At 35.7% G+C, this 17,799-nt stretch overlaps 2 protein-coding genes across 2 annotated transcripts in view; one reads left to right on the top strand and one right to left on the bottom strand.

The window, feature by feature from the left end:
• Positions 1 to 775: 775 nt before the first annotated feature.
• LOC149083426 (SET domain-containing protein 4) lies at positions 776 to 11,617 on the bottom strand. Its single transcript, XM_089236716.1, has 7 exons — positions 11,413 to 11,617; positions 10,124 to 10,250; positions 4,473 to 4,905; positions 2,981 to 3,155; positions 1,598 to 1,685; positions 1,409 to 1,489; positions 776 to 1,060 (listed from the first exon to the last, which is right to left on the bottom strand). Exons 1-7 carry the CDS (start codon positions 11,570 to 11,572, stop codon positions 811 to 813), a joined length of 1,314 nt encoding a protein of 437 aa, XP_089092842.1. The 5' UTR covers positions 11,573 to 11,617; the 3' UTR covers positions 776 to 810.
• Positions 11,618 to 15,162: 3,545 nt separating this feature from the next.
• Positions 15,163 to 17,799, top strand: part of LOC149083425 (uncharacterized) — a 44,095-nt gene continuing 41,458 nt past the window's right edge. Inside the window, exons 1-3 of the mRNA XM_089236831.1 lie at positions 15,163 to 15,292; positions 16,686 to 16,782; positions 17,698 to 17,750. Coding sequence (XP_089092957.1) covers positions 15,231 to 15,292; positions 16,686 to 16,782; positions 17,698 to 17,750 — 212 coding nt within the window. The 5' untranslated portion in view covers positions 15,163 to 15,230. The remainder of the gene's footprint in view (positions 15,293 to 16,685; positions 16,783 to 17,697; positions 17,751 to 17,799) is intronic.

Raw genomic sequence — 17,799 nt, 5'->3', positions numbered from 1 at the left:
CTTATCAGTTAAATGAACTATACATAAGTATGATTCTATTATTATAAATAAAAAGGTGATATCATTTTTTCCCCTTTTTGAAAGTATTTGTTTAAAAACATTAGAACGTTCCAGAAATTTGCAAGCATAGTTCATGAAATGCTAAAGTTAGAATTCACAGTATGGCTTGCAAACCCAAAATTACATGTGCATTTGCTTGGACAGTATGAGGAAACATAGGCTGATGTTATACAAATACATTTAACTGTGGCCATCTTTGGCTTTGACCATGGATTTTATATACATCAAGACATTGAATTGATGTGCATCCAGCAGATGTGATCCAGATCAGATTTCAACCATGAATCTTATTGCCACTATTGTGGAGCCAATAGCCCCTGGTTTGCAATTGATCTGCTTTTCTTAGCATCAGCATAGGATATCATGATATCACCAAAGTATCTATGTATGATGGACATTGCAGAACCAGCATAAGATATGATGATCCAATCAAAGTCTTCATATGTTGGAACCAAAAAATAGAGACCACTGAATCAGAAGACTTTTCTGGATGCAGATGTACAATACACACTTCACATTCTGATTCCAGGAGTTGAAAACTTCTATGTAGTTGGCAATTTCATTGGTCATGAAGATTTTATCTATGTGCATTGCTGCAACATCGATTCAGCTTTTCGGACATAGTCAAAATCTTGACAAATGAAATTTCTATCTCTATAGAAGTAACTGTGTTCATGTTTGAAAAATGGATACAAGAAAAAAGAAAATACTAACATAAAAACCATATATATTTAATGCCACATATTAACATCAGCTTGTACTAATCTTATGACATTGAGTTACATTAGATAAAATTTCATTTTCTGTCGTCAAAAGGGTATGTATCATATGTAGATTTTCTGATTCAAATTTTCCATGAAAAGGTTTTGGGATGGCTTTCAACAGTTTATCATACTCTTCTTTTTTAGCTTTCAATACCATTTGAATCAGATACACAAACTGTTCTTGTTCATTGGCAGTTAATACGAAAGTAGAGATCACTATGTCTTGCCAACAGGGGCTAGAGTAAGAGAATATAAATGCATTGAAGGAGGATAAAGGTAAAAGTTCATGCAAGATATTTTTTAAGCATCAAGTTAGCTATTTGGTGATACCTGAAAAAAGTGTGAGAAAAACATGTAATAGGCAAATAGTAAATAATTTAAAAATACATCATGTTTCGACACTCGTAGGTGTCATTTTCAAGGCAAAATCAAAAAGGCTAATGCATAAGTGCCATAAGATGTCAATGTATTTTTAAATTTATTACACATCTTTTTTTTTCTGTCTTCACTAGTCTCAGGCTAAGTTGAGTTGAGCCTGTACTTATTTAGTGATTGAAATTCACAATTTGTAGAGAAAAAATCACCTGGATTCTGAACCTGCGCATAATACTTTAAGAGTGACCTCCAGGTTCCAGGAAAGACCATCATGAGAAACATGCATGTTCCTAAATTATAAAAAAAATTATATTTTTTAAGTGTTTAAGGGGCAGGGAGGGAAATTGAAATTTTGATTTTTTTAAAAAGTGAGAATGTTTCAAAAAATTTCTACTAACTTGGTAAATTTTTTGTTCTTGAGGAACTGCTCTTTTTCTCTTGGAACCTCCATATGATGTAATTTCGTGAATGCAAACGAAACATCATCTGAAAAATTGAAATTTGAATATAATGACACTTGACCAATTTATATAAAAAATTGGTTTAGGAAAATTCATATCCATTTTCATTATTAATTTATAATGAAATAGTAGTGATAGAAGAATAAAAGTTATTTTGACAAAAAGAATTGTTACAGTAGAGTCTTGTTTATCTGACCTTTCGCTTATCCAACGTCCCACCACAAAAAAGAAAAACAAAAAACACATTAATCAGCAACAAGAACTGCAAGTTCTGAGCATAGTCAATTTTTTGTTGCTCCAAACTCAACCACAGCTAATTAGTTATCCAGACAGTACAGAGGCACGCCCATCTACACTAAAATAATCAGTATGAAATAACTGTTGAAAAAATTGTCGCTATTGTCAATTGCAATGACAACAAAATTGAGATCAAGCACCAGCTGTTGAGCTTCTCAGAACTTCACATAATGACGAATTACTGCTCTAGAAACTGCAATTAAATACACTGAGCAACAAGAAGCTACAGGAATCGGGTTAAGGATGCTGCAAAAATGGTGAGAATTGGCAGCAATGAAATGACACTCGTCAGGAAAGCAGACTATGATCTAAAATTTCTTTAAGTTATCTCAGGACTGAACTTTTAAATACTGCATTTAACTTCAGAATATTCTGTAACTGTAAGTTCATTTTTTCAGTTAATTTGTTCTGTTGTAAAACATGATTATTAGGTTCGTAATATATAAAATTATAACATAGAGTCAAATCCTGCTTTAATGAATACTGTTAGGGAAAATCTAACTTTATCGAACACTTTTCTAATCCTCCAGATAAGTTTATATAGAAACAATGTAAAAACCTGGAATTCCTTTATAATGAAATTTCATTATAACGAAGCGATTTCATTGGTCTCTTAGAGTTCATTATAACGGAATTCAACTGTAGTTTGACGTTTAATAGGCTTTTCTTAACATCTCTCTATTATCCGACATTTTCACTCACCTGACGTTTTGCCGGCCCATTTATGTCGGAGAAGCTAGACTCTACTGCATTATTATTATTTTTTAAGACTGAGTGTAAATATGTATAAGCCAAAAAGATTTTGAATGTAAAAAAATCCCATTAACTGGAATTAGTACATTAAAACAGTGAGTATTTATAATATAGAAGCAAAGTTTAAGGTAATCAATAAAAGTTATTTCACATGACTCGATTGGGTAGGCATAATAATTCAGTGTAAAACTTGTTCCTAGATATTTTAAGTCTTATCAACGCATAACAGATTTAAAAAAAAAGAGAGTAAAATACAAAGTGAAATTTTACTCCAGTGAATGGTGATAGAGTCATTTATGTTCCCTGGTATCACAAATCCATACTCAACAAGCAGCTTGCAGTTATTGTGACTCCCATAGTTTATGAAAACCTGTGTGTTTTTATTTGTATGAGTTTGTGACCTGATTTCATAGCACTTGGTGTTTGTGTTGAATCCAGCATCAACCTGAAAATAAAGACGGTATTTAACATTATATCTAGGCATTGCTTTTTTAACAGGAACATTAAAGACAAGATAAATGAATTGTTTGCAAATAAAATTATAATAGATAGAGAACTGTTTCTTTGATTACCAAAAATACGGAGGGGGGGGGGGACGTGTACTGTCAGGTACGTATTACTTATTAGAAGTTCTGAAAGTAAAATAAGTAATTCAATAGCACTTAACACAATGCTGCAACTATAGTGCCCATCAATTTGAACCTCCAATGAATTCTGAATTACATTCTTGAACCTTTAATACTCATGGAATGTATATAACTTGTGTCCTGTAAATTTCTTCAATTCACATCCCTAGGATTAACCCTTTAACTTTTGAAGACTGCCCAGATAGAGAGTATGGGTGTGTTTGGAGTCTTTTGTGAATGGCAGGGAAGAAAATAAAAGCTCTCGACAGAGACGGGAACTGGAAAGACACGTCTAAGTCCCAGAGGGTGAGGAAAAAAAATAGTCGTCAAAACTTGGACGAGTCCACTTTGAGAAGAATAGCACTTACTATAGTTGTACTCTATGCATATTAAAAATAGCGTCACTTACGAAATAAATATAGTAGAGCATCGATTATCCAAAACAATTGGGGGTGTTTGGATAACTGATTTTACAGATAGCCAATCATTCAATATGAAACAAAGAAACAGTGATATTAAACACAAAACGGTATGCATTTTGTATCACACACCTTAAAAATAACAGAGAACTAACTAACATAGTTTGACAAATTCAAAATGGCCATGAAAGTAGGCCTACAGTTTAGGAAAATAAATCCAAAATTTTCTTTTGCTTGAGAGCCGAGACTCGTTTCTTTGCCGCTAAATCTGCCAAATGTTTTAACGACAGCAAGTGGACAGCATCACATTCTTCTTGCTGGTTCTAAACACTTCATGACCATTTCAAGGCAGTGAATTTGTTGACTTAAACACTTTTGGTTAACCAGTATACGGATAATCGATGCTCTACTGCACATAAAATACTACTATGCTCTAAAAATTGGGGTCAGTTTTGTCATGCTCAATTTGCCGAAGCTTTTGTAAAAAATTTGAAGAAAAAGGAGAGAAGCTGCAAAAGAAAAAAATAATCCATGCTTGCTCGTTGAATATTTAATACATTTGCATTCATTTTTTTGTTTGTAACTCTGATCACTTAACAGATAAAGTGTAGCTGCATTTGTGTGTTTATACCTATATCTAAATATAAAAATTATAGCAATGCATTAATTTTCACTGAAAATCAAAAGTATATATTCAAAGAAACAAAATGATTCCACCTTTACTCTGTAATCATGATTGAGTAGATCTAGAAATGGAGCCATAGCTGCACAATATGGACAGTTTCCGTGAAATTCAGCTTCTTTTCCACAATTTTTGTACACACATCGAGTATTAACTGTACAATAAGCCCACTTGTAGGTATGGAAATTAAAATAGTCGCTATCATCTTGAAACTCTTTTCTCATGATATGGAGCAGATGGCTGATTTTTTTGTATGATGAGGCTATCGTCTCCTTTTGCTTCAAGGCTTGTTCATAAAGATAGTCTGTACAACATGATAACTCATAATCATTATAGTATGCCGGGAGAGAATAGATGGACGGAAGCGTTGCAATGTATGGATGCCAATCAGATGCATGACCTTTAGCCTTCTCAATAATAAGAAATAATGATAATATTTCTAGACCATTGATGTTATCTGGAAGAAACCTGGGGAAAAAAAACATGCTGAATCAACTTGCATTGGGAAGATGAAATCACGAAAAATACACAATTACCAGGACATCAGTTATTCACTCGGAAATAAAACTGATCTAAAAAATCATTTAAGTTGTCTAAAACCATAAAATCTACAGAATTGTTCTTTTTTTTAGTTGCCATGGCAACCTGGTATCTGTCAAGTCTTTCTTTATGCCTATCAAAAAAAATCAGGGTAAAACAAATGACTACACTCGTCACAAGGGCTTGAGAAATTGAGGGAGAGAAAATTAGGAGTTGGCTGCCTTTATTTAAGAAAACTTTTTTCGAGAAAAATGGTCCTAAGTAGGTTACTTTAGAAATTTGGCAGACTGTATTCAATGTTGATAGTTTTCAAAAATTCTGTGTTGTCTTCAGGCCTACTCTGAGAATTTTTGGCACTGCTGACAATCTTTTAGTCACCATGGCAATTGGGTACCTTGGATTGGTCCAGCCCCACTGGTAACCTCTTACAGCAGATACAACTTATCGGTAGGGGGAGGGGGAACTAATATAATCCAAACAGAACCACAACTAAGGGATGGATTAAGAGCTGATATCATATGATGATTCCGGGATGGAATTGACACATATGCATTGGCTTTTATGGGTAGCATTTATTGAATAATGGAATGAAGGACCAGAGAGCTTACTGAGCTGTTTGACCATGGTCTACTTTTAAATTGTAACATTTCACCCACAGGTATGGTGGAAATATTCAGAGCCAAAAGATTGCCGATGAGGTGTCCTCCTCATCAACTATTTTTGGCTCTGCTACCTGCACATCATTGTGATTGGTTGGGTCTATGATTCTCATTCTGGATTAGACGAGAGAGATTACTGTCTTGTGATTGGTAGTAGCTTAACAGACAACTACAGCCAAACAGCTCTTATTTTCCACTGACACATATGTTTTTAACTTTTTTGTAGAGGGTACAAATTTAGAACCAATTTTCACCCAGCTTAACAACAAATGACAAATTTGGCCTTCTTCCCACATCGTCAATAGTGTTAGAAAAGAAAGATTTTTTGCATGAAAGTGACAGTAAAGTGCCAATTGTGTTTGCCACGTTTACTAGCAAGTAAAGTAGCTGCAAGCAAACCAGCAGTGAAAATGGAATTTAATTACCCTTACCAGCACCAAGACTCCGGGTCGCAACCCGGCACATAACATAGGGAAATAAAAATATTTTTACTGCTCACCCATTTTTTTTTATCCTCCTCCTTCCACAGCACCATAACTATTATCAATATTAGAAACCATCTATATTAGAAATCGGAATAATCCTTAGGACACCCTTACATGATTTAATTATCATCATAAATTGAAATAATCCACACATGCATCCACGGAATTGAATGGACAACACAATGGTACTTCCGAATTTAAAAAAAAAATCACAGAAATGCATAATGAAATTTGACGGAATTTGAAGGTGTCATGTGTGTGCATGTGAGGCCTATGCCCAACAGAAGCGGTTCAACAGTATGAACAATGGGGGAAAAAATTGATGCTCAAATGCAACTGAGAGCAGAATAAACACAGCCACTGTGTGATGAAATTGAAATCACACAAAGTTCAACGATGCAGAAAATGTTTTGTCCAATTGCTAACATACCTGCATCCAAATATAGAAATGAGACATAAGATTGAATGCAGTAAAATTGCTATAGCTATAATCATAGATGTGATTTTGCTTTTACTTTGTCATGATCCCCTCACTCCCAAATACGAATAATAAAAAATGAATAATAAATGTGTGGCTTACCACAATGAAACTGCATTGGAAAATTTATGGATCAATAAATGATAGCAGGGCCCGGCTTCATGTGCCGTTATTATTGTCAACTTGATGCCTCCGAACCACATTTGGATTAAACCAGAAAAAACATTGTGCTATCACATCAGTATTATTATTATGATTCCATTATTAATATTTCACTAAGCAGGTTTAAAGCCCTAGTAGACAAACAAGACAATAAAATCCAGTGCGAGCAGGCATGCTCGCACTGGATAAATAAACAACATGCCACTTTTGGCAACTTTTTGGATAGTGTCTAAATTCCATGACAGCAGGAGTGAGTGACAAGTTTATTAGGCAATGCTATCACACAGAGTACACCTGAGTGGCAGCAAGTAAGTAGCTTGAAAACTACAGTTTACTATTGCGAATCCGACACATTAAACCAGAGTGTGTCAAATTACCAATCGCTGGATTACTGGAATTTAATTAAAAAAGTCAATTTATATAATGTAAACTACTGAATATAGACATGTAGTGACATGCTTTCCTTTTTTATGCTCGAAGAAAACCAACTTAAAAACCACAGATAACTGGAAGGATTGGACTAGTGCACTGCTGGATTAGCCTATCAAGAGAGTACTTTATTTGATTGAGCCTTGAAGCATGAATTTAGTGACACACATCAGGGTTTTACATTAGCTGTCCTACAGTCTACTTCAGCATGGACATTCAAAAACTCATAGTACCTATGGGGCCATTAAAATATTACGTCAGTGTCAGCACATTTTCAGGTTTTTTTTACCCCCTTCTCCCTGTTTTTTGTCCCCCCAATCCTGTGTATGCCTCTGATTTTGATTGCCCTTTGAGAATATACATAGAGTGGCAGGATGAGATTAGACAATTCACCCCCCTCCCCGATCATCATGAGCACCCTCAGTGAACCACATCTCTCCCATTTGATGAGCATATCATCCACTCATGTATGGAAGTCCAGCAAATTACTCAAAGACAATGCATGTGATGCATTGAGTGGACATAAAACTTTTGCCAACCCCCCCCCCCCTCCTGTAAGTGAGACAGGACATGGAGAGGGAGTGTCTGAGAGGTCTAGAGAAGGAGGTCTTTTGAGGACTTACCAATGTTACCGATAGGAGGGAATAATAGTTCAGGTGCCTAAAAACCAGGGTTGGTAAAAAAACCGGTTTTTTTGAAAAAAACCAAAAAACCGGGTTTTTTGGGTTTAAACCAGGTTTTTTGGTTTAAACCGGTTTTTTTGGTTTAAATAGTATTAACATTAAAAACAATGAAATTTCTGAAAAATCATTCAAACTTGTAATAATTAACTAAAATAAAATGTTTATTAATGTAATTAACACTATTCCCATGTTAATTAATCAATAAATATTTATTACATTTTAACAAAAACCATTTTGCCATTTAATTATTTTTTGCTTAACTCAATGGATTACTGTGTGTTTGAAAATTCTTTTAATGTTATTATTAATCATATAATATATAAAGGTTTTTCTCCAGTTACTTTCAGTATACTTAATTAGGAAGCTATTTTGCAAAAAGTAATAAAAATTAGGTGAATATAATGTCTTTAATGAAGCATAAATAATGCAGATTAATTAACGATGATTTACGATATACAGGGTGATTATAACTAAGGTTCTGATTTCAAAATACTGTAAAAAAAGAGTGATTGTCAGAATGACTTGAAAATTGACATGAATATTCCTGAAAAAATTCAATTTTATTTGATGAAGGGGAAAAAATACTTAAAAATGTAAAATTAATGACATCATCCAACACGTGGGAAATTTGCTTGCAGAATGGAAACGATAGCCAGTAATGGGAAAATTATAACTTAATTATAGCATTGCACAAGTCCATAATTCACGGAAACATCACAAAAAAAATGAAGTAATTGAACAAATAACTACAACTTACTCAAAAAATTTTAAATATGTTGTCAACCGCGTGTTCTGGCTATGAGGCTGAAAGCACAAATATTCTTGTTCAACAGCAGAATCGGAGTATGCCATGATCATAATGTGGATGTGCTTGCAATTCAGCTTTATTAAACCAAACGCGTCCCCTTTCCCCCGTTCATATTCCTGAGGAATGAGGAACTTCTAACATATAGGGAATGTGCTGGAGATTACAATTCACCAAAGTTTGCAATCTGACCACTGTTTATAACATTTTGAGGTACCCCCACAGCCAGAAGTTGCAAGGGTTAAGGTGCATCCTGTCAAAATGGGTCTTCAGCAGCTGCTTTGCTGGTATTGGAATGTGCATCTTGATAGAAGTTCTATCCACACACTGATGCTGTGGAAGTGCCGAAATGATGTGGTTGCACAAAATAGATTATACTGCTGGCCAAGTACAGCATCGTCTACTTGCACATTTTGCGAAAGAAACGTCCATTGCTTCAGGAGTATCCATGCAAATTTTCAGGTCATTCCGATCAGTACTTATTGTATAGTTTTGGAATCAAAACTTAAATTATAATCACCCTGTATATAGCTGATTATTTTTTATAAATCTGTTACTACTATACAGTAGAACCTTGATTAACTGGGCTTAACAGTGTGTGTGTGAAATTATAAAAAAAACTACTATTGAATATATTAAGACTGGGAGATATACAGTAGGAGATGTGCTACTTCTTATGGGAATGAAAATGTATGTGAGGTAATGTAACAACTAGTACACTAGTCTTTGTCCTTCAAGGACAGCTGGTGTCTTTATTGGATTATAGGACCACTTGCCCCTAGCATGATGGTGTCACTACTGTAGCTGCTTCTTTGTGAACGGAAAAAGAAACCCTGTGAGATAATACACCACTACATTTAGATGTGTGATGCAATCCTTATTCATGAATTTGCTAAAGATAGAGCATCAGAATGTAGCCAAAGGTTAGAAAGTGTTGTAAGAATGAGAAATTTTGGCTTTTACATATAACTTTAAATGACTAAGATACTTCATATGAAAAATATATATATATTCTGGCCACTTTTATGAGACTTTTTGAAAAAAACCACTTATAAAATCTTATGTCATTTAAAGATATACCGTCAGAATGTACCCCAAGGATATAAAATAAGGTAAAAATGAAACATTTTGGCTAATAATGAACAAATATGATATTTTTCAGGGGAAAAAAATGATATTTAGGCCACTTTTATCTGTTTTTTTGAAAAAAACCAGTTGGTTTAAACCATGGTTTAAAACAAATAACCCTGCTAAAAACTAAGAAATTAGTATTTTCCCCCTCCAATTTCTCCTATTGATGCTGACGTAATAGTCCCTATAAACAGTGTGATGGTACAAAAAATTTCAACTTTTTTTTTTAAGGCAAACCATGAAAGTCAGAGACATATATTCATAAAAAAACATCAGTTGCGTTCACAGAGTGTGCAAGAAACTATGGCACTCACTGTTTGATGCATCTCCCAAGTTCCGATTTCAAGACGAGTCCTGGAGTAATCAGCAGCTGCTCTGGTATGGAGACGATTACGTCTCCTTCATGAATTGCTTGTTTGGTCATGAGGCCTCTACCTGTTTCTGTTAGAAACATTATCATTCATTTGAGATCAATTTCAATCAAAATATTCTTTGGTTCAGCTTAAAATGATATGATGTAAAAATATTTAAAAAAACCTCACATGTAATGTAAAGTAATGTAAACATTATTTCATGACGTTCGTGGATCACCATCATGCTACCAACTACATGGGCCATGGCAGGGTAACCAGACGTCCTCTTTTTAATGTCATTTCAAGCATCCTCCTGCATTTGAGAAAATTCATCCTATTGTCCTCCTTTTCAGGTTTCCGGAATTTTTTTTTTCTGAGGATTTTTTTTTTTCACTCTGAAACATATTTCTCTTCATTGACATGAGTATTTGTATATTTCCCCCCCCCCATGAACTTTTACACACTTTGATCGATTGATATTGAAATTACCAGAGTAAAAGAACTCAAGTTGCCCCAGAGCAGGTCCAATGCTATTCTGGAACTATTAATTGGTTAAATGGCCCAGCTTACTCCAGGATAATATGGAAAAGACATTTGGCAAAAAGCTGCAACATTTTAAGAATACAGTGGTTTTCTCAACAACATCTAATGCCTTGTATAGTACTGAGGTGGGAGAGGGGGGGTGTTGCATTTCCCATTCAAAAATAAAGAAAATTGTGCAAAAACATTTAATGCTGATTCCTAGATGAGCGACACTTCCGAAAGAAAAGAAATGTGGAATACGAGAAAATTTGCAGAGCTCTGCCCTCAGGGCTATTTCAACGGTTTTAAGAAGGCCTGGCAGGCTGATGTGGAGAAAGGAAATATTTTTGGGGATGGCACTTTTAACAGGGTCAGACTGGTTTAGTTGGAAAAAGTTATTGTGGTGGTGGTTCCTCCCCGGTTTTTATGACTACAGTGGCGGCACCTGTTGCGCGAATTGAGAAAAGTTACGTCGCCACCAAATTTGCGCTCGTAGGCTTCCTTCTTTCTCAGTTTTTGAATCTGTCAACCCTAGCCAAGGGTCATTCTTAACAGCACCACGGGGCTCCCCAGTAAAGCGACGTCTGAAGCCCTACATAGATTAAAGAGCCTGCATAGCAATTCAAATGCTTTCTCCCGAAAATAATGTCACATAATTCTATAATCACGAGGTCCCTACGCAAGAGATAGGCCTATAAATGTCCGAATGCATCATATCCAATACTTACCAGGGAATGAATGCACTTTCAGCTTGCAATTTGGTCGATACCCCTTCCGAATCATCCACGTTAACAGTTCGTGAAACGCGCTCTTATCATTTTCAAGACCGTCATGTTTCTTCGAACGCCTGGACCGGGCCGTCCGCCCTTTCCTCCCAGTCTTGATCATGGTTGTTTACAATTTTGAAACTTGTTTGGTACGGCCTGTGCAATCAAATTACACGCTTGTTGCCAGATTTCGTAAAGCTATCATATAACCAATCTTCATACTGATGACCATATGACCCGTATTTTTCGGTTGTTTTGGTCAATGTGTCCTTCTTTTTTTAAATAACAATTTCTCGTTTCTTCCCCTGTACATGGTGGAAATAAATAAACTGACACTACTCAGACATATGCAGCGACTATTCTGATGAAGCATATAGGATATGTGGGCCATAAATGATAATTATGATTCAATAAAAAAAAGTTAAATTTTTGACCACCAGGTGAAAAACGGTTCTTTTTTTTATCTTACTTATCCCATGGTACCAATAACGCATATATCAAGTTTCAAGGAAATACATCTACCACAACAGGTTCGTATAGGTCGAGGCCATGATCCCTTCCTGGACTAGGGCCCTAGGCAGGGAGCTTTGGTGGGGCCCCAAGGACAAAACTTTTCACGGGCCTTTTATAGTGAATTTGTATCGTGAAAAAACAAAAAATAATGAGAATCGTCCCGGGCTCCACGGATGGAGCTTCACCGTTGTGGTGGCCATGGTCAGAGTAGTGTCAAACTATATATTTCTACTGAGTACTGTCAGTTTAATTATTCTGAAACTACTGTGTGTTATTATTTCGACCACTTGTGTTCCATTGAAACTTGGTATACAGGGTGAATCCGGCCTATTCTACCAAACGAAACGGGGAGGGAAAGGGGGGGGGGGAGTGATAGACGAGCCCAAGTGGATCGTGAAACAACCTACTAACCCTGTGCTATTTTGAACCATTGTCGAGTTATCTCTATTCTGAATAACCTGTATTTGTGAAATTTCTGATAGACAGGCAAACTAAGCACACATTTCGAAAGGGCAGAAAAAGTCCTGTATGATCAAGGGCGTAGCGAGGGAGGATTTGGGGGGTCTGGTCTCCCCACCCCCCCGAAATGTGAGAAAATGACCGAAAAAAGAGAAGGCCAATATCTATTACTTTGGTCCCCCGAACGAAAGTTCTGGCTACGCCCCTGTGTATGATCACACCAATTTCACCGAAATATCTGGATTTAAAGGCGAGCTACAGGCATTGAAAGATTGGCGAAATTCAAAATCGACTTATCACCAAAATATTTAATTGCCGATTCCGTAAAAACACCCTTCTAGCTACAATTAATCAAATTTGCCAAAAAACTTGTCCATTTCACCAGCTTTCGAAAGAGAATTGAATAAACTAATTTGGTCATCTTGTTCAGGAGAAATTCTGTCGTTTGTTTTCAATACATCACTGAAATCTGCATTCGTCGAAGTAATTTGAGTAGGTTTTGGCGACAATTCGATTTTTCACTTCTACGATCTCTCTCAGCTCTTGTAGCTCGACATTAAATGCATATATCCTGTAGATAGAGGCAGAGCCGCCCTTAGGTGGGTGTGCGACAAGTACGATCGCGCCGGGCTGGATGGTTCCGCGGGCCCGGAACTTACGATATTAGAAGGGAAAAAATATAAAATATATTTTAAATTTTTTTTCTGGGATTTTTTCTGTAATTAATTCTGAATTTCTATGTCTCCATTCTGGGATTTTCTTCTCTCATTATCTGAGACATTTTCTTTCATTATTCTTGGATTTTTTCTCTCTCAATATAATTCTGAATTTATACATTTCCATCAGTTCTGGAATTTTGGAATTAAAAAAAATAATTCTGAATTTTCATTTTGTTCACATGATCAAATATCATATATTATATGATATTTGAACAATATATATGTAATATATATTATTCATTCCTGTACTACAGCCTGTGATGGCAGCACTGAAATATCAGACACAACACTAGCTACACACTCAGACTGTTAGGTGCAGTCACTTTGTTCCAGACTCTGCCATGAAGCTGGGCTGGAAGAGATCTCGGCAGCGGGATAAGTCCGGTGGCAGAGACCCTGGCGTTCATTTATTCAGTCTGTGATAATTCATGAATCTTTAGATGCCGATTCCCACTCCCCCCACAAAATATATAAAATCAGGATTTATTGTGCGAATAGAATAGAATAGGATTTATTGTGCGAAATCAAATTCCCGCCAAAATCTGTAACCGCCAATTTCGAATTTTCGTCGAATATCTACTTCGACAAGCGATGATTTCGGTGATGCATTGCAAACAAAGGACTATAAATTTATCCTGAACCAGGAAACCGATATAGTTGATTGTAAACTCTTTCGGAAGATGGTGGAATGAAAAAGGTTTTGGTGAATTTGACCGATTATAGCCAGAAGGGTGCTCGCAGAATTGAGGATCTGCAATTGTATCAACTGCTTCCACGGCTGCTGTTATGCGTATCTTCAGTTCGCCTAATGTAGCTGGAAGGGAAGACACATAAACGTAGTCTTTTATAAACCCGCACAAGAAGAAATCGCACAATGTGAGGTCCGGCGATCTTGGAGGCCAGTGATGTTTAACTGAATCGTTAGATCCCGTACGACCAATTTATCGTCTATGAATGCGATTGTTCAAAAATTCTCGAACGTCCAATCTTCAGTGTGGTGGTGCCCCGTCCTGCTGGAAAATGAAGTAATCCGAATCGGTTTCTAACTGTAGGAAAAGCCAATCTTAACAAACACTGAAGTGACGGCCGAAGGAAGAGCGCTAGCGCTACCTGTAGGCAACTGTGTGAAACTCGAGATTTCCCTCTTTCTACCTATACATTATTTAATCAAAACGGATTAAAAGCTGAATAGTTATGATTTTTTTTTTAAATCGGATGATTCTTTTTGAAACACCCTGTATTATACTGTGGAACCTGCACGAAACGGAACGTCAAAAAACTGAAACAATGTTCCATTTTAGACAGGTTTTCATTTTATAAAGGCGCACTCATAACAGCATTAATAAATGAAAGGAATATTTATTTTGATTCTGTCGAAGACAGGTTTACGTCTCATACAGTGTCCGTTTTAGACAGGAATTACACCGTGAAAGTTTTATAAAAGTTATTTTATAAAAATCGAAATGCTAGCAGTAAGCGTATCGATTTCATTCTCTCGAATGTAACCGATAAGCTTATTGGTCGCATTTTTCACGTTTTATGAAGGAAATTTATAAAACTTTCATAGTGTGTGATACCGGCCTTAGATAGGTTTTACTGTATTTGAACATATGAGTTTGATTACGATATATGAGTTTATATGAGTTTTGATCTTTCACAAAAGACAACTGCAATTTTTTTTACACACGCTGCCGTTTTGAGAGAAAATTTTCTCCGACTATCCCCGCAGCATAAGGGTTGAATATTAACAATATTCACATAGGTACGAATAGAATATCAGCCCTATATATTATAAGTATGATGTAAACCTTCAATGATTTGAGGCCATCGTAGTCGACCTTCCATCCCTTCTTTGTTTATTGCATGTCATCGTTTGTTCCTGCTTATCAAATCCTATTCGCGAATCAATGACGAAAATTATATCGAAAGTTACAAGGACACCTTATCACATAAACTGTGTTAGATAACGTGGTCTCGCAAGGAACTATCTCTAAAAATAATGCCATACTGATTATATTTATATGAATAGTGATGAGATAAAACACACACACACACAAATGTGTGACATAGCCAGACTCAGGTACGAATATGGCTGAGCTTGTGACAGGGATTTTGATCGGAGTTTTGCTTATTTTGGGATTTCTGTTCAAGTAAGAAAGATTCATATTGATGTCAAAAATATTTTGTTATTAAGTGACGAACCGCTCTCCAAAAGCAGTAAAAGAAATGAAAAATTGTGCGAAATAGTTTTTGAATACCGTAGAAAAGAGGCTTAAAGATTGTTTTTTATATTTTCTATGTGACCTCTATAATTTCCGTCAGGCAGTCCAGTGGTCAGGGAGCTAGCTTCTGATAGTGCAGGTATGGGTTCGAATCCCGGTTCGGGCATGGATGTTTAATCTGCCACTAACAAATTCCCTGCACAGATTGTAAAGATCTCTTGGGAATACGTGATGTTCATATATAATAATAAAAAAACAAACCAGGAGTTGTGTGGCCTGCTCAAAATATTCAGTCCGCTGGCCGGACAGAAATTACCAGTTTGCGGGCTGCAAACTGGCAGGATATACATCTGGTGACCATTTCACAGAACATTTCTGTATAATTCTCGCCGACCCGATTTTTTTTATAAAAGTATTTTATTTTTTCTCATATTTTCAACGAAATTTGAACTTTTGCACTTTACTGAAATCAAGGATTAAGATTATTTTCATAACCTATTAATTATATTATCACAATTACACAAATTATTGTAATTAATTATAACCTATAAATATTTATTTGGCATATTTATCAAACTGAAGTATCTTTCGTGAATTTAATTTTAATTCACTGTGATTGATACAGTAGCGCTTAATTTTCCGCCATTGGCAAATTTCCTGTATTTTTATCGAGGAAGTATAACCAGCCTAGGTTTATATGGTGTCGCGTAAAATGATACCTTTCTACGACAACTTATATGTACCTCGTATAGACATTCCTCTGAGAATTTCTAATGAATCGGTACATACCGGAACGTGTTTTGTGTGTGCATAAATTACATGCATCGCTCATTGTACTACGTATTTATGTTGTCAGAGTCATGCTTGTTTCGTGTTGTCGTGGTGCTGCCATCTGTCTTCCTTATTTTGAAGTAAATATGACCGGTACCAAAACTGTCGTGTTATGTAAGTATCGTGTTGTAGGTGTGTTTTCCCAATGCAGAAACATTTTTTCAAATGGGATACCGGCTCTCATTGTTGTGGGTTTCGAGGTTTGGAAACCGCAGAAAACCAACTTCAGCAGACCACCACTTTGCCACAAACGAGTTTCGAACCTAGATCATACCAATGAGGGCCGGCATGGTGTTTTTCTAATGGAGAAACTTTTTAAGAGCCGGTGGGCCGGAGGATTGTGTAGTCCCTACTCTAAATCATAACTATTCGTTCGGACGCAATTCAATGTATAAAAATATGCATAAGAAATCACTGTTTTTAAGAAGAAACCATGTGATCGGGTGCTTTCAATTAATCATGTTATATTTTTCTCTTTTTTCTTCTGAAGGTACCTTAGATCACCGAACAGGTATTGGGAAAAGCTGAACATACCATGCGTAGATCGATCTTCTTGGTGGGACTCCATGAGAGACTCTGTCAGCGGCGTGAGTAATGTTTTCCAAAAAAAAAAGAAGTAAATAAAAGAATTCCAGATTGAATAGACAGGATGCTCCTTACTTGAAATCAACGACAAAACACTTGATTAGTAAAAAAAAAATGAAACAAAACTCAAATTTTAAATTTATTTTCGATGTCAACAGTTTCATGCTGATATACAGTATGTGTTTATTGTAAAAGTGATAAATTCACTATCAAGACAATATTTGTGAATTTGAAAAGTTTTTGTTTACATACTTTGAATTTATCACGTGTCCGCTGATTATGTATAATCCGCAGCTTGCAATGGTAAATCGTCAATGAATTACTTTTATATGCATACCGGATATTATGTTTAAATTCCAGTCTAGGATGATGGATTCGATCGGTAATGTTGGTCATGTTTGCACATGTTGATAAATGTGAAAGAAGCTAACATTATAAGACTGTGATAATATTATACTTAGATTTTTTTCTTATTCACATCTATATTTATTTTATTAAATATTTATGGCAAAATACGTACAGTGCATGCATTATGTAAGGGAAAAACTGACGGTTGAGAGATTCGGTGCCTCTGTAGTCTAGTGCGTTCACCTGGAAAGTGAAAGGACGTGGGTTCGATTCCCCGCAGGGGCAGTTGAATTTTCTCTCTTTCCAAAATATATCTTCGCAACAGCCAGTTGTTAAATCCTTCGAAAAACTGACGAGTCAGTGAATGAAAAATATGAATTTTCCCATATTTATCAAACTTATCTACTTTATTTGAGAATTAGGCACAACGCCGCTAAACGCAATAAGTGTTGTGAAATTTATCAAATTCACAAGACAATCGGTGATTATGCATAATCACTGTTTTGCTATTTTCTGTAATTTAAAAATGCATAAGCAAAAGTTACTTGAATTTTTTTTTTCTTCTTTAGAAAATGCATGACATATATTTAGCGGGGCTCATCAAATATGGAAGAGTTTATGGGTAAGTATATTTCCCTCATGCATACAAGATGTTGCCTTGAAGTGGTGAC

The sequence above is a fragment of the Pholcus phalangioides genome, unplaced genomic scaffold (genome assembly GCF_987345545.1).
Source record: "Pholcus phalangioides strain wild (caught in Gottingen) unplaced genomic scaffold, Ppha-v1.0 ptg000009l_1, whole genome shotgun sequence".
Classification (NCBI taxonomy): domain Eukaryota; kingdom Metazoa; phylum Arthropoda; class Arachnida; order Araneae; family Pholcidae; genus Pholcus; species Pholcus phalangioides.
Note: the sequence above shows the minus strand (reverse complement) of the source record. Positions and strands in the feature narration are given on the sequence as shown.